The sequence below is a fragment of the Geotrypetes seraphini genome, chromosome 4 (genome assembly GCF_902459505.1).
Source record: "Geotrypetes seraphini chromosome 4, aGeoSer1.1, whole genome shotgun sequence".
Lineage (NCBI taxonomy): Eukaryota > Metazoa > Chordata > Amphibia > Gymnophiona > Dermophiidae > Geotrypetes > Geotrypetes seraphini.
Window position 1 is genome coordinate 171,083,500 of NC_047087.1, and position 27,583 is coordinate 171,111,082.

At 43.9% G+C, this 27,583-nt stretch overlaps 1 protein-coding gene across 1 annotated transcript in view; it reads left to right on the forward strand.

Moving 5' to 3' along the window:
- The window catches only part of PDPR (pyruvate dehydrogenase phosphatase regulatory subunit), a 200,297-nt gene that overhangs the window by 134,600 nt on the left and 38,114 nt on the right, over nt 1-27,583 (forward strand). The window contains exons 10-16 of the mRNA XM_033941677.1: nt 6,389-6,513; nt 15,177-15,332; nt 15,670-15,803; nt 20,021-20,169; nt 25,045-25,157; nt 25,426-25,520; nt 26,933-27,022. Of these exons, the coding sequence (XP_033797568.1) occupies nt 6,389-6,513; nt 15,177-15,332; nt 15,670-15,803; nt 20,021-20,169; nt 25,045-25,157; nt 25,426-25,520; nt 26,933-27,022 (862 nt within the window). The remainder of the gene's footprint in view (nt 1-6,388; nt 6,514-15,176; nt 15,333-15,669; nt 15,804-20,020; nt 20,170-25,044; nt 25,158-25,425; nt 25,521-26,932; nt 27,023-27,583) is intronic.

The following is a 27,583-nucleotide window of genomic DNA, read 5'->3' on the forward strand; positions in this document are numbered from 1 at the left end:
CCAAAGTCTCAAGGATTTAAATGGTTGCAGTTGAAGCAGGCCATTCAGAAAGGGTTCCCTGATTGGCACACCTTAAAAAATCAGTACAGCTTGCCGGGCCTATGTTTCCAGACAGATTTCCAAGGGCATCAGGCCACCAAGTGGTACAAATTAATATCTGAATATTTAAATAAAAAACCAAAAACAAGATATAGAAAAGCAGAAGATCGAAGATGGCTGTGAGTTGCTGAGCGTGTGAGAGACGCTTACAGAATTCGTCAACTGTTTCTTTTTGACAAATCTGATGCCAAAGCGGAAAGGGAAAAGCGTATCTGGAGCCTCGATGTACTTGGACACCCCTCCACAAGCGACCTTAGACGATTTCTTGAGGCGTCTATGCCAGGAGTCGACACTGTCGGGGAATCGCCCGCTGGAGCCGCGGGCTAGGAGTGAGGCTGCTGCGAGTCTCTTTGGGCTGGAATCGACCCTGAGCCCTGATGCCAGAACCCTGCCCCCTCAACCGCAGAGTGCAAGTTCACCGCGGGAAAGCAGTCAGTCCGAAGAGGCAGACTCTATTTCCCGGGAGGCTGAATTGAGCGAAGCACTGGAGAATATTCCTGTGGCTGAAACAATGAAGGGCCAAAATCAAAGACAGGACTTACATGGGGAAAAGACACAGGGAACACCACAGGCTGGATTAATGACTGCAAGTATATTTTCATTACCTAAACCTACCAATGTCACCCTAGACTCTTTATGGTATTTGGTATCTGCGCTGGGACAAACTTTGTCACTACAAATAAAGGACTTAGAAAATAAACTTTTTGAATAAAGGGAGGAATTGGATGGACTTAAACAGGATACAATGGTTGTAAAAACTAAGGTAGAAAAAGTCGAGAAAGAGATATTCGAAGTAAAGGAAGTACAAACAACTTTAATTAGAGATAGTACTAATTTAAGAAGAAAGATGGAAATACTGGAAAATAATAGTCGAATAAATAATCTTAGAATATTGAATTTTCCTAAGGTACCCTTATTGTCTGCTAAAGAAGTCTTAAAGAAATATTTCATGGAAGTACTTAATGTTCCAGAAGATAATTTTCCTCCCTTCTCAAAAATATATTATCTTCCTACAAAAACTTCAGAGGAACAACGTCACGTAGAGGGCGAACAGATGGATTTAACCACGATCTTGGAAACCTCAATGAAGGGAGGTAGCCACATCAGCTACTTTATTAGCTACAGTCGTCCTGCTACCTGACAAGAATTGGATTTTAAAGTTATATTTCAAAAATAGACACAAAGAATTTATGGGACAGAGAGTTCAAATATTCCCCGATGTGACAAGAGAAACACAGAAATGCAGAAAACAGTTCTTGCTTCTTAAACCTGGGGTTACTGCGATGGGTGCCTTATTCTTATTACGATATCCATGCAAATGTATAGTAAAGTATAAATCTTCTAATTATGTATTCTTTGAACCTTCATGGAGTTTTCTCTCCATGAAACGTCTTGAAGGGGAGATAGTAACAACTTAGTTAATCAGATTGCTCCTGTGAACCACTTTCAGCTATCCGCCTAATTGGTAAAGTTGTTATATTTATTTAGTTTTTTATTCTCACTCAGTTTCCCATCTTGGATCCTTAATATGGGATTTTAAAATTGATTAAGCAGAAGAGTTATTTTCTAATATATTTTAGTTACTTTTTTTTTGTAAATTTGGTGATTGTCTTGATCATACACTGTACAAGAAGTTATTCTTGATAATTAGTTCAATAAAATAATTAGAAAAAAAACAAAAACAAGCTTAAAAGACATTTGGAGCATTGAGATAAAGTAGCAGATTTCTGCTACGCAATGGCCACAGATTTGGACTTGAAGAATGAGATGTACAGCGTCAGCATCTATGAGACAAACTTGTTTTTTTCTGCTATATAGAATTTTTTGGACCCCTGTTCGTTTACAAAAATTGGATGGTTATAAATTATTATCTGGATATATGAATAAAAAACCAAAAAATGGTCTTAGAGACATTTGGGCCCTGACTCTACAAAGTGCGTCCTGATTTTAGGCAACTGTAGGCGTCCTACAGCTGTCTAATCAGCCAATCGGGATGCACGTTTTTTAAAAATTGCTCCCCAGGCAGGCCGCCTATATTGAAGGCGCCTCTGGGAGCCTAGGGAGGCCCGCAAGACGCCTAAGCTCGCCTAAGGGCCTTAGGCGGGCCTTAGACGAATCTAGGCGGCCCTACGCGTCTTCCTAGTAGAGGAAGAGACGCTTAAAATGTAGGCCAGCAAAATGCTGGTCTACATTGTAAGTAGACGCGGCCGCTATACTTATCGCGGCAAGAGATCTCCCTGCTGCAATAAGTATAGCAGCCGCGGCCCCTGTCCCATCACCGGCAGGAGGATGCCCAACTCTCCTGCCAGAACCCCGGACCCGGACCCCCCTTCCCCCCCAAACTGGTAATCGCCGGCAGGAGGATGCCCAACTCCTCCTGCCGGAACCCCCCGGAACCCCCCTCCCCCCTGCCGGGACCCCCCCCGGCCCTCCCTCCCCCCCAAACTGGTAATCGCCGGCAGGAGGATGCCCAGTTCCTCCTGCCACAACCCCCCGGACCCCCTCCAGACCCCCCATGCTAACGACAACCCCCCCAACTAACCTTTAAATGTTGGCCGGCTGGACGGGTCTTGCTGCCGTCCAGCCGACAGGCCCGCCTCGTGGAAATGAGACAGGCCCGCCCCTTCCCGGCCCATCCCCGCTAAATCTGAAGTCTGATTGGCCCAGGCTCTAGAAGCCTGGACCAATCAGGCCTTAGGGATAGCGGGTCCGCCCATCCCCACTAATCCTAAGGCCTGATTGGCCCATTTTGCCAAAAAAGGAGACTGGCTATGTTCCCTGGATCGTAAGAAAGCTTAGACACTCATAGAGATACATCCAAATTATAGGAAGTAATTCAGATCTGCAATAAGGAAAATACCTCCAATTTTGCATTCTGCCATTTAGCCTTTCAGTACCTTGTGTATTAACAGAGGGGGTAGAACTTAGCAGGGGTCATGTGTCGCGTTGAAATGGAGCAGCAGCAGCAGCCGAACTGAGTTCCATTTGACTTCTCCCTAAAAATGCTACTTTTCTCTGTCCATTTGTAATTTTTACTATTTGTAGTGTCATTAGCTTATATGACACCTCTCGCTGCTCACATGTCTTCAGAATCACTTCAGAAGGATAAGGAGAAGCAATGACCAATGGAGTCCAATATGACGGACCAGCTTAATCCCCTGTCCCTCAATTAGCTCGGCCTGGACTGCCAAAATTGCGGCAGAAGTTAAAGCAACAGTTGAAGCTGCATTAGATAAAAAAAACCAAACAAACAACTGTATGATAGAGTGGAAGAAGACCATGAAAGATTGGATAATCATAATCTGGAACTATACACAAGCCTACAATGCACCTTGGATTTGGAGGACTGTACCACTGATGATACAGATGCAGGAATCATTGCAAAAGAAAATTTTGGAATTAGAACAAAAAGTTGATGATTTGGAAAATTGATCATGATGGAACAATTTGCAGTTAGTGGGGTTTTGAGTTGATTCTTGATATTGACCTTGCTGGATTTCTAGAATCTTCCAATTCAACCATGCTTAATATTGGTGCCCAACGTATAAATTTGTACATAAAGGAGGCCCACCGCTTGAGAACTTGACGTGAAAACACAGACAAGTCACGGGTGGTGATATTAAGAATTCTCAGCTTTAACAGTTTAAGCAGAGGATCTTACAAGTTTTATGATCAAGTCAGTCCCTGACATATCTGAACAAACCAGTCTTATGCTTTCAAGACTATTCTTCTCAGGTACAACAACTACCCAAATCCTTTGTGCCACTTTGTACTGTGTTCTATAAAAAGCAAATAGAACTTTCTAAATCATCAGGAAAGGAATGAAAAACAAAGATGAAAATGTTATAAATTCCTTTGTATTTCTCTATGGTATGACTGCACCTCGAATACTGTGTGCAATTCTGTTTCTAAAAAAAAAAAAAAGAAAAAAAGATATAGCTGAATTAGAAAAGGGTGATGAAAATGATAAAAAGGATGGGATGACTTCCTGTGAGGAAAAGCTAAAGTGGCTAGGGCTCTTCAGCATAGAGAAGAGATGGCTAAGGGGAGATAATAGAGGTCTATAAAATACTGAGTGAAGTGGAAAGGGTAGATGTGAATCTCTTGTTTACTTTTGTCAAACATACTAGGACTAGGGGGGCACGCAATGAAGCTACAAAGTAGTAGAAGTCGCTCGAAGGAAGGAAAGGTGACTAGTGGAGTCCCTCAGGGTTCGGTGCTGGGGCCAATCCTGTTCAATATGTATGTAAGTGACATTGCTGAAGGGCTAGAAGGAAAAGTGTGCCTTTTTGCAGATGATACCAAGATTTGTAACAGAGTAGACACCGAAGAGGGAGTGGAAAATATGAAAAAGGATCTGCAAAAGTTAGAGGAATGGTCTAATGCCTGGCAACTAAAATTCAATGCAAAGAAATGCAGAGTAATGCATTTGGGGATTAATAATAGGAAGGAACCGTATATGCTGGGAGGAGAGAAGCTGATATGCACGGACGGAGAGAGGGACCTTGGGGTGATAGTGTCCGAAGATCTAAAGGTGAAAAAACAGTGTGATAAGGCAGTGGCTGCTGCCAGAAGGATTCTGGGCTGTATAAAGAGAGGCGTAGTCAGTAGAAGGAAGAAGGTGTTGATGCCCCTGTACAGGTCATTGGTGAGGCCCCACTTGGAGTATTGTGTTCAGTTTTGGAGACCGTATCTGGCGAAAGACGTAAGAAGACTTGAGGCGGTCCAGAGGAGGGCGACGAAAATGATAGGAGGCTTGCGCCAGAAGACGTATGAGGAGAGACTGGAAGACCTGAATATGTATACCCTAGAGGAAAGGAGAGACAGGGGAGATATGATTCAGACGTTCAAATACTTAAAGGGTATTAACGTAGAACAAAATCTTTTCCAGAGAAAGGAAAATGGTAAAACCAGAGGACATAATTTGAGGTTGAGGGGTGGTAGATTCAGGGGCAATGTTAGGAAATTCTACTTTACGGAGAGGGTGGTGGATGCCTGGAATGCGCTCCCGAGAGAGGTGGTGGAGAGTAAAACTGTGACTGAGTTCAAAGAAGCGTGGGATGAACACAGAGGATTTAGAATCAGAAAATAATATTAAATATTGAACTAGGCCAGTAACTGGGCAGACTTGCACGGTCTGTGTCTGTGTATGGCCGTTTGGTGGAGGATGGGCTGGGGAGGGCTTCAATGGCTGGGAGGGTGTAGATGGGCTGGAGTGGGTCTTGACGGAGATTTTGGCAGTTGGAACTCAGGCACAGTACCGGGTAGAGCTTTGGATTCTCGCCCAGAAATAGCTAAGAAGGAAAAAAAAAAAAAAAATTTAAATTGAATCAGGTTGGGCAGACTGGATGGACCATTCGGGTCTTTATCTGCCGTCATCTACTATGTTACTATGTTACTATGTTACTATGTTAGATTTAAAACAAACCAGAGAAAATATTTCTTCATTCAACGTGTAATAAAATTTTAGAATTCGTTTGCGGTGAATATGGTGAAAGAAGTTAACTTAGCAGGGTTTAAAAAAAAAAAGTTTGGATAATTTCCTAAAAGAGAAATTCATAAGCGATTATTGAGATGGCTTTGGGAAAGCCACTGCTTATTCCTAGGATAAGCAGCATGAAATCTATTTTGCTCATTGGGATCTTTCCAGGTACTTGTGAAGAGGTTTGGCTTCTGTTGGAAATAGGATATACTCGGCTTGATGAACCTTTGATCTGTTCCAGTATGGCAACTCTTATGTTCTTATGACAACAAAAGTTTTTTCATTTTCTCTTTTTTTTGTTAACTAGGGATTCCCTTGTATGAGAGCTGAATGTCTTGTTTCTTCTTAGAGTGTTGATTATCTATAGCAGGTCTTCTCCAAGGAGAGAGAGAATATCATTCTTTGCAAAACCATCTTGGCTACTGTACGAGTTGACTGCTTCTTTTAATAGCTATATCTAGATCTGAAGTGATCCCACAGGATGCAGTCTACTCAGGAGGACCCCTCACTTAAGTTTGCTGGACTAGAAAGCTCTTAGAATTATGTTTTATTTCCAGCCCCAGCACCATTAAATGACATCACCCACATGCAAGGACTGATATCCCCATAGAAAGCCTGTTACAAGTAAGTAATATTTGCTGTCTATCCCTTTGTACTAAGGTACATATAGTTAGGTTGATGTACTGCTGTTATACTGCCCTTTGTTTTTTCTCCCACTCTCTACTTGACTGTTCAGCTACATAACAATAGCTGGTATATAGTTCCTGGACAACGTCTGACAATCTTTTTCTGCATCCCTTTATTCAGGTACTTGGCAGAGTGGATGGTGTATGGCTACCCTCTGGATAATGTTTGGCCACTGGACCTGAAGCGCTTTGGTGCTCTTCAAAGTAGCCGTACTTTCCTGCGTCACCGGGTAATGGAGGTTATGCGTGAGTACATTTATAATCCCATAGCCTGAATATGTTAAGTACAGCTACAGTCTCTGCAGCAGATAAGTGTCTGGTTAGGAGAAAGCACTGCTCTGTTGAGCATTATGGAACATTCAGAAATTAAAAATCTGTGTGGGTGTTTTGAGCCAGAATCCTTTGGAGACACATTCTTGCAATATGCTGATAACATTTTTATTAGCTTATAACACCTTTTCCACTCAAAAACTACTGATGTTATGTTATTTAGAACTTTATTAAGAATGCTAGTCTAGTGCACTCAGTTTCTGTAGCTTGGAAGGTAGGATACAGAACCTTTACACTTAGATTGCTGATTCAAATAGAGTTCAGCCAGTCATAATCTGAGAGTTATTTAGTAACGTTTATGAAATGATCTTGCAGTTTTAGTATGATCCTTTACTTACTAGATTGAAGTTGCCTAGAAATTAATATTGATTTATTTAATTAAAAATTTATATCCTGCCTAAAAATACCTAAGCGGTTTCCAATTAACATTCACAATCCTTTTTAAAAAACAAACATTACATACATACATACTATCTGCTCTGCTTCTCAGCCCTTTCATTCGCTCACATAAAAGCACTTACAAACAAATGAGTCTTCAATAGTTTTTTAAATATTGCTTTACCCTCACACAACTGCATTTGCCCAGGCAAGGCATTCCATAGTTTTATCCCAGCTGATGAAAACATTGCATTACTTATCCTCGGTGGTAGGAATGTGGACATCATGGGGGTATGGGGGAAGACTGCCAGACATTTTGAGGTTGGGAGGGAGGGGAATGCCAGACACCACAGGGGACAGAAGGGAGAAAAGGAAAGATGAAAGGGGAGGAATGGTGGAATGTAAATCTTTGGTTTCTATTTGAATTAACATTTTTCTCCTAAAAAGGGGGGGAGGGGGATCCTGTTCTATGCTTGCCCTTTTCGGGACTCAGACTTTAAGAGTCTGTCCAGCACTGACCCTATTTCCCAACTACTGGAGTTGCTGTTGAAGCCCACTCCAGCCCATCCTGATTTGTCCTATCATATACAGGATATACCATAGAAGTCTGTCGGCACTGGCCTTACTTTCTCTCTGCTGGAGTTTTACTGTATATGTAAATCACCACCTCTAAGTCCACAAGCAAGAGAAATTCTAGTGACAATACATAATCCAATGGAGGACCCTGTTGAGAATTGAGACTGGGCTGTTCAACCCTCCTAAATCTTTAGAGAAGTAACACACTAAAGGAAAGGAACTAAAGTACAAAAACTGTGGAATTGAATATTTTGGCAAGCATTCTTTATAAATGTGTAAAACTCAGTATACATATATTTTTATTAGAAATGAACATACATTGGTTTAGATTATATTGTATTAGATATAAAAAAGTTATTGAATATTTATCAATTGTATTCTAATATGTTGTATACTTTTTATAAAAATTTGAAAATTAAAATATTATATTAAAGTAATGAAAAGGAGGGGGGAGGGTGAGGGAAAAAATCAAATTTAGATATATAATGTATTAGATATAAAAGTGATAATATGCATTTATCAATTGTATTTTATTATTATGTACACTTTATGTAAAATTAGAAAATAAAAAATAATGGAAAAAAAAAAAAAAAGAAATGAACATACAAATTGCTGCTGCTGGGTCAGACCAGTGGTCCATCATGCTCAGCAGTCTGCTCCCGCGGCGGCCCTTAGGTCAAAGACCAGTGTCCTGTTTGAGTCTAGCCTTACCTGCGTTTGTTCTGGTTCAGCAGGAACTTGTCTAACTTTGTCTTGAATCCTTGGAGGGTGTTTTCCCCTATAGCCTCCGGAAGAGTGTTCCAGATTTCTACCACTCTCTGGCTGAAGAAGAACTTCCTTATGTTTGTACGGAATCTATCCCCTTTTAACTTTAAAGAGTGCCCTCTCGTTCTCTCTACCTTGGAGAGGGTGAACAACCTGTCTTTATCTACCAAGTCTATTCCCTTCATTATCTTGAATATTTCAATCATGTCCCCTTTCTGACTAGGTATGGGATATATGGATTTGCTTTTGTTAAAATAGGAAGTGGAAGCATTGATATTTTTGATTTGGGTACTTTGAGAAAAAATGCCTAGTTATTTTACTAGACCCATATTTTCATAATTGATGTTTGTGGTTGTGTAAAAGTGCCTATCTGGTAATGCCAGAATAGTTGGTTAAACTTTGAATCATATTCCTGCTATGCAGTTCAAATTTGGCTTCCTAATTCTGGTGGTAGTCTGTGTGCAAGGTATAATTAATATAACATAATTTCTGAGTATATCACTGAATCTGAATTCAGTATTGGGAATTTTAGAAAATGAAGTTCACTGATGGGTGCTTGGGATGTTCAGCTAATAGAGCAATTTAATTAAAGAGCACAAGGTATTTTGATAGTTGTCGGCTTTGTAAAAGAGGCCGTTTGTGGCATCTACTATGCTTAGGATATTCAGCTGGGTCTAGTATTATAAAAATTTTGAGGGGAAAGTTGCCATTTGTCATTGATATTGGGAAGAACATTTCGTAATAACAAGCTTTTGTCAAAGTTGATTTTGACTGGATGCATGCAAATGCATTTATTTCATTATCTATCCCACTCTCCCCAAAGAGCTCAGAACTGGTTACAGGTTAATATACATAATACACAGTTAACAGGTTACAATTTGCCATAGATACAGTACAAGTTTTCAATACAAGTTTTTATCCTAATTCATCATATAGTAGGGATCTAACACCAATATACATAATATACAGTTTACAGATAAGTCATAAGGCAAGTCATGTGAACAATTCTTGTAAATGCATGAATATACTACCTTTTAATAAATGATATGGGTATATAAATACCCTTTCATACATGTGGGTACGGTTTATTGTGGGATATTGCTTCTCTCTGGTATGGAATATAGTACTCTTTAGTGGGCAAAAATACCATGGGGTATCAGGCTTTTTCCTTAGCATAGCAGCAGATGAATCCAGAGACAAGTGGGATAGCTCACATCAACCAGCAGGTGGAGATAGAGAAACTGATTAACAGTCGGTCTTATAGACTGGTATTCCTTCTGTCCATTCAGTTTTGCTCTATCTCCCAGCAGGGGTTGGAGCTATCACTCTAGCTCCTGGATTCTGGCTGTGCCGGGTGAATTGGTGTTCAGTTATATTCCTCTGTTGAGACTAGCTCTCTTCAGAAGGACAGGGGTGCCTGGCTGAGCGGTGCCGGCTTTGGGAGCTACACCTGGGCCCTCCCAGGTCCCTTCTCCACCCTCCCCTCCGGTTGATGAGGGTTTACTTGGGCTCTGCGGTTTTTTTCTTCATTCCAGTATAAAAAAAAAAAAAATAAAAAAGCAAGAGCCTGCCTATGCTGAGCTGTGCCTTTTTTGGTCGGCCTTCAGTTACAATTGCCAGCCATAACCTTGCTTCCTGTGGGGCGGTTTGAGAGTTTGGTGGTAAGTAGGATTTCTGACTTCTGATTTTTGTACTTTTATTGCATTTTGTTCGTTCCCGAGTGCCGGTTTTTTTTGGAGGGCGGCGTCGGCGGTTTTGGCGGGCTTTCTCCGTTTCAAAAAAAAAAAAAAGAGAAAAGGATTATGGCGGCAGAGGCTGTGAAACGGTGTTCGCGCTGTGGGAAGCGCAGAACACTGTCGGGATTCTGCTCTGCCGGTTGTACAGATGCACCGGCAGAAGATTCTTTCTTGCAGGCATGTGACTTAGCCATTTCCCGCGTTGGGGAGGAGCGATCGACTTCCCCTTCCCTCGCAGTCGACTCGGCCATGCTGCAGTGCACTTCGGCGGCTGAGGGGAATTCGGCGGCTGTTGGGGCGTCGGGAGTGCTGGGAGGAGCCGCGGTTCCGCTCTACGGCGCAGAACAGGCAGGGTCGGCGGCATTCGGGCTGGGCTCGTTTTCACCGGAATTTGTCATGCTGATGCACCGGGCTTTTGTTTTGCAGAGCTCTCAGCCTGCTCAGCCTTTGAATTTTCCGTTGCTGCCTGTTCCCTTTCCTTCTACTACTACTTCTACTAGTAATAATGCTAGCACGGCTGCTGTTAATACTGTGTCTCCTCAAGTGTTGTCGCAGGTAGCGAAGAAGCGTAGACTCGCTGCCGCGGACGAAGGGGATCCTATTCCAGTCTCCCCTTTATCTCTTCCTGATTCACTAGAGGAAGGTGAGGTGTTGGATTTGGAAGCGGAGGATCCCCCGTGTAGGGAAGTGGATGACCCTTCCGCTCTCCGTCTTTTTCATAGAGAAGAACTTTCTTCCTTAATTTCAAAGGCGTTGCAGGGTTTAAACATCTCACAGGAGGATGCTAAAGTTTCTGGGTCCGCAAACCCCCTTATGGCAGGGACGCGAAAGCCGCCTAGGTCCTTTTCGGTGCATGAAGCCATGCAGGAGCTTATCACGGCGCAATGGGACACGCCGGAGGCCAGTCTAAGGGTGGCGAAAGCCATGCGGCTCTTGTATCCGGTTGCCCCGAACGAACTTGAGAAATTTAAGTTACCCAGGGTTGACGCGCTGGTGGCCGCGGTTACCAAAAAGACTACCTTGCCGTTGGAAGGGGGAGTTACGCTGAAGGATGCCCAGGATAGGAAGATTGAATCTTCACTGAAAATGTCCTTTGAAGTGGCTGCGGTCACCTTACAGGCCGCGATTTGTAGTTCGTATGCGGCGCGGGCGTGTCTGCAGTGGTCTCAGTTGATGGCTGATAATTTGATGGAGTCCGGGGGTTCTGTCCCATCGGAACTGGCTGATTTGGAGTCGGGATTGGCATATTTGGCAGATGCCTTATATGATATTATTCGCGCTTCTGCAAAGCAGATGTCTCTTTCGGTTGTTTCTCGCAGATCTTTATGGCTCCGTAATTGGGCGGTGGATGCGGCGTCCAAGCTTCGGCTCGTGAAACTCCCTTTTAAAGGGCGTTTGTTGTTTGGGGAAGATTTAGATAGATTGGTGAAAGATTTTGGTGATACCAAAACCCAACGATTACCGGAAGACAGGCCTAGGCCCCCTTTGAAGTCCTCATCTTCTAGACCGCGTTTCAGGGATGTTAAGAGATATAGGACAGGTAAACCATTCTTCAGATCAGCGTATGGTTCTTTCACTTCTTCGAGACTTAGGTTTCCGCAGAAGAGTTCCTTTCGTACAGCGAAACCTCCTTCAGCTCAGCCAGCCCGTGCCCCAGCGAGTCTCACTCCACAATGACGGGGTCTTGGCTCCCTCCGCCATTCCCTTAGGGGGGGCGGCTGTCGGCCTTTTTGGCGGAGTGGGCCAAAATCACGTCGGATCAGTGGGTGTTGGACATTATTCAAGAAGGTTACAAGTTAGAGTTCGCCTCTCCCGTCGCCGATTCTTTCTTGGTGTCCCTGTGCAATGGGGCGGCCAAGGGAGACTCGGTCCGCATGACTCTTCAGGTGCTTCTGGATCTTGGGGCGGTGGTGCCGGTGCCACCGGAAGAGGTGGGCCTCGGCAGATATTCCATATACTTCATTGTGCCCAAAAAAAGGGGGGTCGTTCAGGCCGGTGCTGGATCTCAAAGGTGTCAACAAATTTCTCAGTGTTCGCCATTTCCGTATGGAGACGGTTCGCTCAGTTATTGCGGCAGTAAGGCCGGGGGAGTTCCTCACGTCCCTCGATCTCAAAGAGGCGTACCTCCATATTCCGATATGGCCTCTGCATCAGCGGTTTCTGCGGTTTGTGATCCTCGGCCAGCATTATCAATTTCGGGCGATGCCCTTTGGTCTTGCAACGGCTCCCCGCACCTTTTCTAAGGTGATGGTGGTAGTGGCAGCATTTCTGCGCAAAGAGGGAATTCGGGTACACCCTTACTTAGACGACTGGTTGATCCGCGCCTCTTCCAAGCAGGAGAGTTTGTCGGTGACTCAGAGAGTAATATCTCTCCTTCAGTCGTTGGGGTGGATCGTCAATTTTCCCAAGAGCTCTCTGTCCCCGTCCCAGTCTTTGGTGCATCTGGGGGTCAGGTTCGACACTTGTCTGGGGAAGGTGTTTCTGCCCCGAGACCGGGGAGAGAAGTTGCAGTCTCAGGTTCATCTACTTCTCGGGTCGCCCAGACCTCGGGTTTGGGATTATGTACAGGTTCTAGGCTCGATGGTGGCGACTCTGGAGTTGGTTCCCTGGGCTCGGTTCCACATGAGGCCATTACAGAAGTCTCTACTTTCCCGGTGGTCCCCGGCATCTCAGGACTACGATCGGCGTCTCCAGTGGAGTCCTCGGGCGGCTCGCAGCATGCAGTGGTGGCTCAACGAGTTCAATCTATTCCGGGGCATGCCGCTAGCGACGCCGGAATGGGTCGTAATTACGACGGATGCCAGTCTTCTGGGCTGGGGGGCTCAGTGCCTGCAAGCTTCAGTGCAGGGGGTGTGGTCCTCGGAGGAGGCCCAGTGGTTGATCAATATGCTGGAGTTGAGAGCTATCAGGCTTGCGCTTCAGGCGTTTCAGTCCATGATTCAGGACCGTCCGACCAGGGTCTTTTCGGACAACGTCACGGCGGTGGCATATATCAATCGTCAGGGGGGTACCCGGAGTCCTCAGTTAGCCGAAGAGGCAATGGTGCTGTTTCGATGGGCAGAGGTGCATGTTCCTCTTCTCTCAGCGGCACACATTGCGGGTCACGAAAACGTTCAAGCGGACTTCCTCAGCAGAAATCTTCTCGATCCAGGCGAATGGGAGCTGTCTGCTCGGGCGTTCGATCTGCTGGTCCTACGGTGGGGGCTTCCAGAAATAGATCTCATGGCCTCGTCCCGCAATGCAAAGCTGCCTCGGTTCTTCAGCAGACGCAAGGAGAAGGACTCAGAGGGGGTGGACGCGTTAGCTCTCCCGTGGCCTCCGAATTCCCTTCTGTATGTATTTCCTCCTTGGCCAATGGGTCGAGTGTTACACTGCATCTTTCTCTTTCAGGGCAGGGTGATCCTGGTGGCTCCGGATTGGCCGCGTCGGCCATGGTACGCGGATCTGATTCAACTATCAGCAGGTGATCGGCTAAAGTTTCTGGTGACTCCGGACTTACTGACTCAAGGTCCAATCTCCATGGAAAATCCGTCCCAATTTGGTCTTACGGCCTGACTATTGAACAGTCGCGGCTGAGAAGTAGGGGCTATTCGGAGCAGGTTATTGCCACTCTTCTTCAAGCTAAGAAGATTTCTACTTCTGCCTCCTATGCTAGAGTCTGGAGAATTTTTGAGTCATGGTGTGGGAGGCAGGGTATTTCGCCCTTCCGGGAGTCTCTGTCGGCTATTCTTTCTTTTCTGCAGGAGGGCGTAGCTAAAGGGTTAGCCTATAATTCTCTGAAGGTTCAGGTGGCGGCCATTGCTTGTTACAGGGGCCGGGTTTCTCGCTCGACGCTCGCATCGCAGCCCGACGTGGTCCAATTCCTCAAGGGGGTTCACCATATCCGGCCTCTGGTAAAGCGAACCTGTCCCGCGTGGAGTCTTAAACTTGTCCTTGGGAGGTTGCGAGCGGCGCCTTTTGAGCCTTTGTCTGCGGCTACGTTGAAAGATGTCACGTTGAAAACAGTGTTTTTGGTAGCTATGGCTTCTGCAAGACGAGTGTCGGAATTGCAGGCGCTATCTTGCAGGGATCCCTTTTTGCGTATTTCGGATGCTGGGGTGTCTGTTCGGACTGTGCCGTCCTTCCTGCCTAAGGTGGTTTCTTCCTTTCATGTGAACCAGTATTTATTCCTCCCGGCCTTTCGGAGGGAGGATTGGGGGGAGCGATACTCGTCGTTGCGTCTCCTGGATGTGTGCCGCATTGTTCTACATTATTTGGGGGTGACTAACGACTTTCATCGGTCGGATCACCTGTTCGTGTTGTTCACGGGTATGGCTGCGTCTAAGGCTTCCATTGCTCGTTGGGTCAAAGAGATGATTGCTTCAGCTTATTTGTTAACAGGGAAGCAGGTGCCAGAGCAACTTCGTGCTCATTTGACTCGAGCATTAGCTACGTCTTGGGCGGAGTCCGGAGGTCTTTCTTTGGAGGAGATTTGCCGGGCGGCTACTTGGTCATCTGGAAATACCTTTTCGAAGCATTATCGATTAGATGTGGCTGCCCGTACGGAGGCTAGTTTTGGCGCTTCAGTGATTGCGGAGGCGGCATTAGCTTCCCACCCGGTTTGAGTTTTGCTTTGCTACATCCCACTTGTCTCTGGATTCATCTGCTGCTATGCTAAGGAAGGTAAAATTATGTTCTTACCTGTTAATTTTCTTTCCTTTAAAAGCAGCAGATGAATCCAGAGCCCCACCCCTTCTGTGGACTGTCTGTCTAAGGGTTAGGTAGGATTTTTTCAGTTGGGTTATTGTTGGTAGTTGTACTCTTGAATTTATAGTGTCAACATTCGCTACTGGAAAGAAGTTTTTTTGATGCTCATTCTCCTATCTCTGGATGCTTGGGCAAGGAGCATAACTGAATGGACAGAAGGAATACCAGTCTATAAGACCGACTGTTAATCAGTTTCTCTATCTCCACCTGCTGGTCGATGTGAGCTATCCCACTTGTCTCTGGATTCATCTGCTGCTTTTAAAGGAAAGAAAATTAACAGGTAAGAACATAATTTTACCTTCCTTGGCATGGTAAAAGCTCATTTTGGGGTGCTGCACTCTCTCTGGTGTGGTAAGGATGCTTTCTTGACTTTTCCAGCCCTGATTTATGACTTGAAAGTTCCACGGTGGGACTTTCAGACAGGCCGACAACTGCGCACTTCCCCCTTATATGACCGATTAGATGCCCAAGGAGCCCGGTGGATGGAGAAACATGGTTTTGAGAGAGCCAAATTCTTTGTTCCACCTGGGAAAGGTAAGAGGTGGTATTTGCTTTTGTTTTATATGTCATATACCTTACAACCCTAGTGTTAGGAAATTGTTTCTCAACTCAGACTACCCATTTGAGGAAGAAATCTTTCCTTCGATTATTTGGTCTAGAATCTGAGAGAGGTTATTTCAACAGTTGTACTAAACCTATCAATCAGAGTTATTTCTTAGCTGAAAAAGCACCAGAGATCAGAAAATGCCCCGTCTATTGTGGAATTGCCATAGCAGAGCTTACATTAAGGAATATATGATATCATCATGTCTATAGAAGAGTGTTCCTGTTAATTAAATTGCTGATTTTTATTTCTATTTTTGGTCCCTAGATCTTTTGGCATTGGATCAGAGTAAAACATTTTATAAACCTGATTGGTTTGACATAGTAGGATCAGAAGTCAAGTGTTGTAAGGAAGCAGTGTGCGTCATTGACATGTCCTCATTCACTAAGTTTGAAATCAGTGTAAGTATTTATAAGACAATCACCAGGTTGCTTGTTTCTATATACAGAACTTGTCAAGTGACGAGTGCTGCCACACTGATTAATATTAGTCAGGGTGGCATTCTGAGAATCCCCAAAGTGATCTACTTTCGTATATTATTTATTGCAACTTGATATTTATATGGTAAAGTTGAGAAAAGAGTTTGGCTATTTAAAATTTGCCATATTGCCATTTTTGATAAGTGGGTTACTACAGGGCAGGAATGGCATCGGTCCCCTTCGATGTTAAAAGATTGGATTTGCAAGAGGACTCTGACCCTGATCCCTCTTTGCCTAACACCAATGCTGCAGATTCTTAGGCCTCAAATTCTTTCAAGGGTTTTCCAGCCAGAGCTACTTCTCCTACCGAGAAGCTCTCCGTTTCCAAATTCATCTGTCATATGTGAAAAGATCTCTCGGTAATGTTGGAGGCTGATTCCAAGTATAGCAAAGAATATCTGGATACGCTGGATTATGATCAGCCTCCTAAAGAGATGCTCAAGTTCCCACTGCATGGAATCCTCAGAGAGACATTCTTTAAAAATTTGGAATCTCCTCTTTTGGTGCCGGTAGCATCCCGTAAGTTAGAGTCTCTGTATAAAATCATCTCTCTACCAGGGTTTGATAAGTGATAAGCCTCAACTCCCTCACCAGTCCCTGCTAGTGGAGTCTACTTTGAAAAAGTCTACCTCTGCTAATGTCTACGCATCTGTCCCCCGTGGCAGGGAGGGACGTACCATGGACAAATTTAGGAGACGGCTCTACCAAAACTTGATGTTGGCCAACAGAACGGTCAACTACAACTTTTATTTTTCATGCTACTTGAAACACCTCACAAAGCAGTATTCTGGGCACAACAAGTATCTTCCAGCCCGGAAGAGAAAAGGATTCCAAAACCTTAACAGCATGGTCCTTCAGCTGTGCAAATACATGGTCTGTTCGGCCTATGATATTTTTGAGCTGATTTCAAGGGCTTTGTCCATGTGGCCATGAGGAGACTAGCATGGTTGCAGGTCTCTGACATGGATGTTAACCATCAAGACAGGCTGGCCAACATACCCTGTTTAAGTGATGAACTCTTTGGCGACTCAGTGGACACTGCAACACAGAAACTGTCCACTCACAAGACCAGGTGGGATACCTTAGTGAAGTTAAAGAAGTCTCTGCCGTTCCGGCCTTTCAAACCTGCTTCTTCATACCAAAGGAGGTTTTCAGCTAAGGTCTCTGCTCCATCCAGATCTCCTCCAAAGAAGTAGAAGCAGCAGCGCCAAGCCAAGCCTCAGCCCTCTGCTCCCACAAAGGCCACCCAGTCTTTTTGACCAATTTCTGGAGAGCATAGTCTCAGTCCACATGATTCATTCTCTTCCCCAGCCATCGGAGGACGTTCTCCAACTTTCCTTCACTCATTGGGAACTTGTCACCTTGGACCTTTGGGTCCTGAAGATCATTCAGGAGGGCTACTCTCTACATTTCACTGCCCTCTTTCCGGACCATCCTCCAAGAGAGTCTGTTTTCAATCCTCAGCAGGCCTCTCTTCGTCCTGCCTTCTTCTCAATGCCATCGCAGAAGTTTCTGTCGATCAACAGAACCTGGGGACCAGCTTCCATCCATATCAGCCAGACAAATGATGGTTCTTCTCGAGCATATGGCCTCCATGGTCCACATAACCCCTCTGGTGCGACTCTATCTCAGAACACCTCAATGGACTCTAGCCTCTCAGTGGTCCCAAGCGACAGATCCTCTTTCACAGCACATTTCTGTGACATCATCTCTTTGACAGTTGCTGCAGTGGTGGATGATTTCATTCAATCTTTCCAGAGATCCTGCTTTTTCACACGCCTCCCCATCAAAAAGTTTTGACCACAGATGTGCCCACTTATGCCTTGCTCTCACCCCTCCCATGTGCCAACAACATTTCTTCCTCCTCTCCCCCGTTCTCTCCCTAGTAAAGCTTGCTTCATCAGGCAAAAGTATCGGCAGCAATTCACAGACACACACTGCCTGCTACTACCGGTAATCTAGAAGCCTCCTTTCTGCCTCGGAGAGACTTCTGGGTTAGCAGCAGGCAGTGTGTGGGAATCACTGCCGATACTGTGACCCAATAGCTGACACCATCTGAGATTCTGTGTAGGAAAGAGAGAATTCTGTGTGACTGCAGTACTGCACAAATTCTGCTTCGCGCAGTCACACACAATTCTACCGGGAGTAAAAGATGATTGTCAAGGTAAGAACCTAATCTTCTCTTAAGTAAGTTACTTTCCAAAAGTAATATAAAACAGTAACTGGTTTCATTAGGAAACTGGAATATGTTACAGTTACTAGTCTAGATAGGATGTATTACTTATAAAAGTAATATATTACCAGTAATACTGTTTTTTACTCCCCAGCTGTGGCTACAAGTAAGTAATTTGAATTTGTATGCTGTCATAATTTCCTAAAAGGACTTTCAATGTTTTACTTAAAACACCTGTTTATAATCCTTAGTGGCTCAAGTAAATTTGCACCTGCTCCAAAGAACATGTGTGTATATACAAGTACAGTCAAACCTCGGTTTGCGAGTAACCCGGTTTGCGAGTGTTTTGCAAGACGAGCAAAACATTCTCGCAAAACGTGTCTCGCAAACCAAATGTTGACTTGATTTGCGAGCACCCCCCGATAACCAGCATCGCTCCCCCCCGCTCGCAAAGGCCCCCCCACATGAACCGGCACCCCCTGCACGAACAACTTAAACTTACCCCCCGTCTGGCAGGTGCCACTAGAAGATCTTCCCTGCTTCTGCCGGCCTTGAGCACTCCTGCCCCCTCCACAACCATCGGCCCCTCCCATTATAATTGGCATCCAAACGGACTAATTGTCTTCCCTTACCGGCCTTCACAAGGGCCAGGAAGCCAGGGGGTCGGGCTTTAGTGAGCGGGTGAGACACCACCCCTTCAATCCCAACCAATGGTGAGGGGTAAACAGAAGAGGGCTAATCGGATTGAAAGGGTAGAGCGGCCAATGAGAAAGTGGTAGGGCGCTATGGGCGGATCCCACTGGGTTAGGCACGGCGCTGTCAGCTGTGCCCTTTTGTTCGCATCAGAGCCACGGAGGGTCGGGTTCGCACTCCTGCAGGTGAGCAGCGACGTATCCGATCGGCCAGGGAGGAGAAAATGGAGGCGCCACTGAGACTTCCTGGGGGAGTAGGAGTAATAGTAATGTGTTCGTGGATTTATCCATGGGGAGTGAACGGGGCAATATAGAGTCCGTCTGAGGGAGCAGCAATGTGTCGGGGGATCTACTCATGGGAGGAGGGAAAGGGGCCTAGGAGACCCCTCTCCTCTTTGGATCTGGGTCCTGTCCTGGTCCTTGGACTCACCGCTGAAGTTTATTCCCCCGGTGAACTGCGATCTTTGACAGGTTTGCCATATTTGAGGGTTCTAGATTGATGCTGGGGAGGGGGCAAGAAGGACTTCTATGTAGCTGTGACTGTATGCTGCAGGTGTCCCCTCCAACTCCCCACCCGTCCTTCAGTGTCTTGTTCTGCCTCTCCCTCTGTCTCCTCCCTCTCCCCCCCCCACGTTGTTTCTCCTGGTTTGCTCATGGCCATGCCAGTGCTGTTTTGAGTCTTGAAGTTTTGCTGAGATTCGAGAATCTCGGCTAGAGGGAGAATTAAAAGTCCTTGAGTATGCACAGATGCATGCTCAAGGCCGGCAGAAGCAGGGAAGATCTTCTAGCGGCACCGGCACGTCCTGTGGGCTGCGTGCCGGTGCCAGACGGGGAGGGGGGGGTCAGGTTTGCGCAGAGGGGGTCTTTGCGAGTGGGGGGGGGAGCAGCGCTGCTGGCCTAGGGGGGGGGAACGTATCAAAGTGAGTTTCCATTATTTCCCATGGGGAAACTCGCTTTGATATGCGAGTATTTTGGTTTACGAGCATGCTTCTGGAACGAATTATGCTCGTAAACCAAGGTTCCACTGTATATATGATAAAAGAGAGAGATAAAATACTCCTTATGAGCCAAGCAATTTAGAAGCCAATGAAACCATATTTGTAAGTGGAAGTAGAGTAGAAGTAGTTATTATCATATTAGCATTTATTTCTGCTGTGGCTAACAGCTAGCCTTACATCAGACTAAAAACTGAGCTCTAGATTTATCTACCTAAGTGCTTTATCTAGATTTATCTACCTGCTGTTCTGCTGGATTTTCCCCCATTTGTTCCACAGTCCACAGGTGATCAGGCATTAGAAGTTCTGCAGTATCTCTTCTCCAATGACTTGGATGTGCCAGTCGGGCACATAGTTCACACAGGAATGCTGAATGAGCAAGGTGGCTATGAAAATGACTGCAGTGTGGCACGGCTAAACAAGCGCAGGTAAATCCATGTCCTCCAAATCCCGCATTCTAGATTCTACATAACAGCCATGTGGGGTCAGACCAATGGTCTATCTAGCTTGGTATCCTATTTTCAACAGTGACCAATCCAGGTGACAAGTACGTGGAAGAAACCCAAATAGTAGCCAAACACCAAGAACCCACCAACACATACAATTTACAGCATAATGTCAATTTAAAGAAGCATTTTTGCTTGTTTCAAAGGAGAAGGCATTTGTTTACTCTGTAAAACTATTGCATGTGCACATTATTAGGATAAGATGAACACTATTTTGGGCCTTAGGGGATAAAGGGGATGAAAAACCTTTTATACGCTGAGAGATTGGAGAAACTGGGTCTCTTTTCCCTGGAGAAGAGGAGACTTGGGATATGATAGAGACTTATAAGATCATGAAGGGCATAGAGAGAGTAGAGAGGGACAGATTCTTCAAACTTTCGAATAATAAAAGAACAAGAGGGCATTCAGAAAAGTTGAAAGGGGACAGGTTCAAAACGAATGCTAGGAAGTTCTTCTTTACCCAAAGTGTGGTGGACACCTGAAATGCGCTGCCAGAGAGCATAATAGGGCAGAGTATGGTACTGGGGTTCAAGAAAAGATTGGACAATTTCCTGCTGGAAAAGGGGATAGAGGGGTATAGATAGAGGATTACTGCACAGGTCCTGGAGCTATTGAGCCACCACGTGAGCGGACTGCTGGGCACGATGGACCTCAGGTCTGACCCAGCAGAGGCATTGCTTATGTTCTTATACTCATCCATGGAATCTCATTTATTTATCCCCCATTCCACATCATTCATAGTCTTCCCTCCATATTGTATCTTTCTCTGAGGATAAGCAGTTATATTTTTTACTTGTGGGTGATATCCATGGAACCTGGTACAGACAGTCAAAAGTGTACTGTCACTTTAAATTTTTTGGGACCACCCGCATCATGTTAGTGCCTTCCCACCTGACATCAGCTCTCAGGACCTGTAGTTCTTAGTTTTATACTGTTTTAGAGTTATCTCAAAGTGTATCAAACCTTTCCTGTTTTTGTGATTTCCTTTCGCTTTTTACTTCAGTTTTATAATAATTAGTTTTTTAAATAAAAATTCATATTTTTTTCTAAATTCTGGGTTTTCGAACCTTTGGCCATTTTTCAGCCCATTTCCTTCCCAGGAGTATTGACTATTTTTCAGTTTGAGTTCCACTTAACCATTCTGAGCTCCTGAGGTATACATGAATTTATTCAGGTACTGAAGCATTTTCCCCTGTCTATCCCTGCAGGCTCATAATCTATCTAATGTATCTGGGATAATGGGGGATTAGGTGACTTGCAGGGTCGCAAGGAGCAGTGCAGGGTTTGAACCCACAACTTCAGGGTGCTGAGGCTATAACTCTAACCACTGCGCCACACTCTCCTGTCCATTTGATTCCTTAGCAAAGCTCTGCCTTTGGCTCATTTCACAGTTGTAAACTTAACATATATTTTTTTTGTTTGTTTGTTTTTTCTGAGCAAGCCCCTGGTCCTACCTATTCCCTATTGGATCCATTAAACCTGCACATTCAGTGCTAACAGAAAACCATGTTCTTTCCATACACACAGATATACCCTCGCCCAGTATGGAATAAATAATCACAAACTAAAAATAGAAATATGTAGACAAAAGTTAAACTAAATGGCCAAGAAGCCAGACTCTGCATATAATGCAACACCACGGAAACAGTAACATGTCCTCTAATACTGTGCAAAATATAAAGATAGCAGATGTAAATTTGAAAAAAAACTGACTACCATGTTACAAATTAACAAATAGAAATAAAACAAAAAAGGAAAATAAGGAAATACCATTTTATTGGACTAATCCATTTTTAAATTAGCTTTCAGAGGCCAAAACCTCATTCTTCAGGTTACGGTATCCTGTCCTAACCTGGTTAGTAAAAAAAGTATTAAAATTTAGTCTAATAAAAAGATTACTTTATTTCTATTTTTCATTTATAAACATATATCAATACAGCTACAATAGAGCAACACACAAAAATCTTTTTTCTACCTTTTGTCATTTCTGCTTTAATCATCCTATTCTTTCCACCCAGCATCTGTCCTCTCTCTCTCTCCCTTCCATGCATCTGCCCTCTCTATTTGGCCTTTCCACCCACTGTGTCCCCATTCTTCCCTCTTTGGCCCTGCCTCTCCTTCTGTCCAGCTTCCCCCCCCTCCCCCTGTTCCCTTTATCCTCCTATACCCCTTCATCCCAGGGCAAGCATCTCTCTCTCTTTTATCTTTCCATTTATGAATTTAGTATCTTTCCCACTCTTCCCTCTGCTCTCTTCCCAGCATCTCTTATCTCTCTTTTCCTCCCTCCATGACCTCAGCCTCTCTCACCCTTCCCCACTGCCTTATCTAATCTACCGTGTTTCCTCAAAAATAAGCCCTAGTCCCTGGATTCGCCGGCAGGAGCACTTCCACCCCCACCCTCGCTGCGCAGCCGAACTCCCACTGACTCTACCATCTCTCCCTCCCTTCCGAACCCCGCCAACTCTCTGACACGAGACCTACTACCTTCACAGAGCAGTGTCAGCAGCACTCTAAACAGGCTGCTTTGCAGCCTTCTTCCACCGGGGCATTCCCCCTGCCACATTACTGATGATATCATCAGCAACGCAGCGCCTGGAAGGCCCCGGTGGGAGAAGGCTGTGAAACAGCCTGTTTAGAGTGTTGCTGACGCTACTCTGTGGAGGGAGATATGTAGATCTCATAGTCAGCAGGGTTCGAATGGGAGGGAGAGATGGAAGGATGGGATGGTCAGTGGGGGTTGGGGGGAGGCAGCTCAAGGGTTCTGCTGCACGGAAGGGAGGGATAGAAGCTGGGCAAGGGTTCTGCTGCATGAGGGAAGGAGGGATAGAAAGATGCTGTGCACAGTGCAAGGGTTCTGCTGCACAGGGGGATGGGAGGGAGGGAGGGATAGAAAGATGCTGCAGAGGGAAGGCTCAAGGGGATGGGTGAGAGGGGAAGAAAGATGTACATGTGGGGGAGAGAAAGGAAAGAGGATGAATTGGGGTGGAGGAGAGGAAGGGAGAGATGATCATTGTACATGAAAAAAATAAGACCTACACCAAAAATAAGACTTAGTATGGTTTTTGGGCCCAAAATTAATATAAGACACACTCTTATTTTCGGGGAAACATGGTATCTCTTTTCTCCAACCCATCTCTTTTCCTGCCTGCCCTGTAGTAACCCACTTATCAAAAATGGCAATATGGCAAATTTTAAATATCCAAACTCTTTCCTCAACGTTACCATATAAATATCAAGTTGCAATAAGTAATATGTAACTCACAAAACTGGGTGGAATCAGTGATGAGTGCTGCTATGCTGATTTATGTTAGTCAGGGTGGCGTTGTGAGAATCCCCAGAGTGATCTACTTTCGTATATTACTTATTGCAACTTGATATTTTTATGCCCTGTAGTAAGGCATCCCCCCCCTCCTGAGATCCTGCACACTCCTTCCCTTACTTGCTCTTTCTTTTTCACCCCTTCCCAAAATACACACTGTTGGGCATTGCATCCTTCACAACTTTCTGCTCCTGCCATTATCGGGCCTTCCTCTCTGCTGGGTCCTGCCTACTTTCTGTTTTCGCATAGGCAGGACCCAGCAGAGAGGAAAGCCAGATGCCGACAAGAGCAACATGTTGTGAAGACTGCCGCTGCAGAGAAGTTCCCAGACCATGATGGCATCAATAATAATAACAACTTTATTTTTATATACTGCAATACCACAAACAGTTCAGAGCGGTTTACAGAGGAAGAGACTGTATATAGACAGCGATATTACAAAAAACTTTCAAAATTACATTAGTGTGTTAAGATTAATCAAATGTATCTAGAAGTGTTTTAAAAAATACATCAACCCTTCAAGCACCCCCTTATGGGCCTGCACTGAATTGGTCAGTCTGTTTTTTTCCAAAATCGAATCAATTTGAATTGATTTAGCTGATTCGAATCAGAAATTGGGCAGCTCTAGTGTGTACACAGTGACTTAATCCTCACACTGCTATTGGGATAGGATTGCTCTTGGGTACTACTGAACAGGTCTGTGGGATAGGAGAAATAGTGAGTCAGAAGGAACTGTAGCTCCTTGTGACTCTGTGCAAGTCACCTGAATCTTCATTGCTCCAGGCACAAAATAAATACCTGTATATAATATGAAAACCATTTTGATTGTAACAGAAATGCAGTATATCAAGCCCATTCCCTTTACCCTTTTATCTTTATCTGTTATTTATTTAAGCATTTTTAAGCTGCCTATCACCTAGTCAGGGTACAGAGATACATACATAATATAACACAGAAGCAGATTTTTACATTGGAGTTATCGGTTCCAACCAATAATCAGTAAGCAGCAAAAATTATAATTAGGGCCTCTGAATTGGGAAGTATAGATTACTGTTGCATTTCTGATTCTACCACATGTAAATAGTGTAAAACTTCCCTATTATGTCATCTCTCTAGTTACAGCTTGATTAATTGGCTCAAAAAGTGTGTGTATCTTCCAAATACGGTCTGTGTCTGTGTATGGCCGTTTGGTGGAGGATGGGCAGGGGAGGGCTTCAATGGCTGGGAGGGTGTAGATGGGCTGGAGTAAGTCTTAACAGAGATTTCAGCAGTAGGAACCCAAGCACAGTACCGGGTAAAGCTTTGGATTCTTGCCCAGAAATAGCTAAGAAGAAAAATTTAAAAAAATAAAATAAAATAAAAAATTTATATTGAATCAGGTTGGGCAGACTGGATGGACCATTCGGGTCTTTATCTGCCGTCATCTACTATGTTACTATGTAAATTAGATTGTTTTCCTCAATTTTTTTTTCTTTTAGCTTTTTTATGATTTCCCCCACTGACCAGCAAGTCCAGTGCTGGTCCTGGCTCAAGAAGCACATGCCCAATGACAGTGATCTCTTCCTGGAGGATGTAACCTGGAAGTACACCGGTAAGATGTATTTTTATTTCATTTGCATTTAGCTTATACTTTTTCATAGGAAGTTCAAGACTAGTTATATTCAGATACAATAAGTATTTTCCTTTCTTCAAAGAGCTTAGAAAAAATTTGAACCTGAGAGAGGAGCATCAGAGGTACACATGCATGTAACTGAGATAAGGAGTAGAAGATTCTGAGCAGGAGAAAGTTTGGTGCAGAAGCATCAAACTGCATGTCACGTCAGATCTCTAACCAGTTTAAATATTTTTCCTTCTTTCAGCACTGAATCTGATTGGCCCACGTGCTGTGGATGTGCTCTCGGAATTATCCTACGCCCCAATGACCCCTGAACATTTTCCATCTCTCTTTTGTAAAGTAGGTGATTGTATAAATTATGTTTTAGATTCAAACTGTATTTAGATGGAAAAACAATTTCATCACATCAGGTTCAGCCTTCATCCTAGTTCACTAGAACTTCTAAAACCATGCACTATCATTTCTTTTTTTTACACATCCAAAATGATGTGCCAAATTCGTTTAAAGTTCTACCAAAAATAACTATTTTACAATAGCCTTGATTCCATAGATACAACATTATAAATCAACCACTACTAGGCAATAGGATAATTTAAAACATAATTGCTACACAGAGGAGTAGCAATTATGTTTTAAATTATCCTATTGCCTAGTAGAGGTTGATTTATAATGTTGTATCTATGGAATCAAGGCTATTGTAAAATAGTTATTTTTGGTAGAACTTTAAACGAATTTGGCACATCATTTTGGATGTGTAAAAAAAAGAAATGATAGTGCATGGTTTTAGAAGTTCTAGTGAACTAGGATGGAGGCTGAACCTGATGTGATGAAATTGTTTTTCCATCTAAATCCAGTTGCATCCAGTTTGTGATCACTGTAAGTAATCTCTGTTTTGATCACTCATGTCCAAAAGATAGTGTACGAGTACTTTTGGCAAAAGTAAAGGATAACCCTGCTTGTACCTCTATAAATCCACTGGCAGCTGACAAACATTTTATTCTATAGACATTGTATTCTATAGACACGTGGGGTTGTTTTTTTCCTTTTTGTTGTGGAACATTTTATTCTACCAGAAAATAGTGGAAATGCTGAACTTATAATAAGAATATTTTCTTAGTTCTAATTAAAAGTCATTTGATTCCCAAAACCTTTCTCCTTCATGTTATAGAGAGAAAAATAAACTCTTATAATTCATTAAAACAGGGGCTCTCAATCCAGTCCTCTGGACACAGTTGGCCAAGTGTAGTTTCCAAGATACAATGCACGAGATAAATCTGTATGGGCTTCTTTTACGAAGGTGCGCTAGGGCCTTAACACGCGGAATAGCGCGCGCTAAATTGCTACATGCACTAGCCGCTACCACCTCCTTTTGAGCATGCGGTAGATTTTCGGCTAGCGTGCATTATAGCTCGCGCTAATCCAGTGCGTGTGATAAAACCGCTAGCGCACCTTCGTAAAAGGAGCCCTATGTATTGCCTTCACTGTGTGTTTATCTCATGTGTCTTGAGGACTGGGTTGACAATCACTGCCTTAAAAAGAGCATTAGAAATATTGAAGAGTTTTGAACTTCGTTATTATGCTTTAGAAGTTGTTATATTTATATTTTAAGTTATGTGCTCAAGATGTGAATGGTAGAGTAACAGACAGATTCCTTTCCCTTGCCACTTCTATCACTGTATAAGCACATGTTGCCTTCACCATTTTGTTGCTTTTCTCAGTGAGTGATTGCACTTGTTTCTCTTTCCTTGCAGGAAATGAGTGTAGGATATGCCAATGGTATCCGGGTGATGAGTATGACACACACCGGAGAACCTGGCTTTATGCTGTATATCCCCATCGAGGTGAGAGAGAGATTGGACTATGCAGTAACAGGGGCAGATTTCCTCTTAAAGGCATAGGGTTTGCAGGACAGCAATACAGGAATAGCTGTCAGTTCATGAATTTCTGTGCCTTTAAGAGGGTGAATTTCTATGCCTTTAACCTTTTCCTATCGTGTGTCCCAGATGACGGGACATTCCGAAAATGTCATTGTCATCGTATGTCCCATACTAATAAAGAGCCAGGAACACAAAATATTTGAATTTACAGACTTAGGACTTATTTACATTATGTTTACAATAGCCGTAAATGATAAAGGTGAATAATACAAAACTTTGCTAAAATAATTACGATTGGAACCAGCGTAACATAAAATGTTTTACGAAAGGAAAAGGTTAAGAGGGTGAATTTCTGTGCCTTTAAGAGGGTGATGAACTTCACCTCCACCCCAATTCTTAACTGGAATTGGCAACAATACAGAGTCAATAAGCACTGAAAACATTTTTAACAGGTGGAATAATAAAAACCACAGCTTTTTAGATGATCTAAGTTTCATCTAAGTGCCCAAGCCCTTTTGAAATACC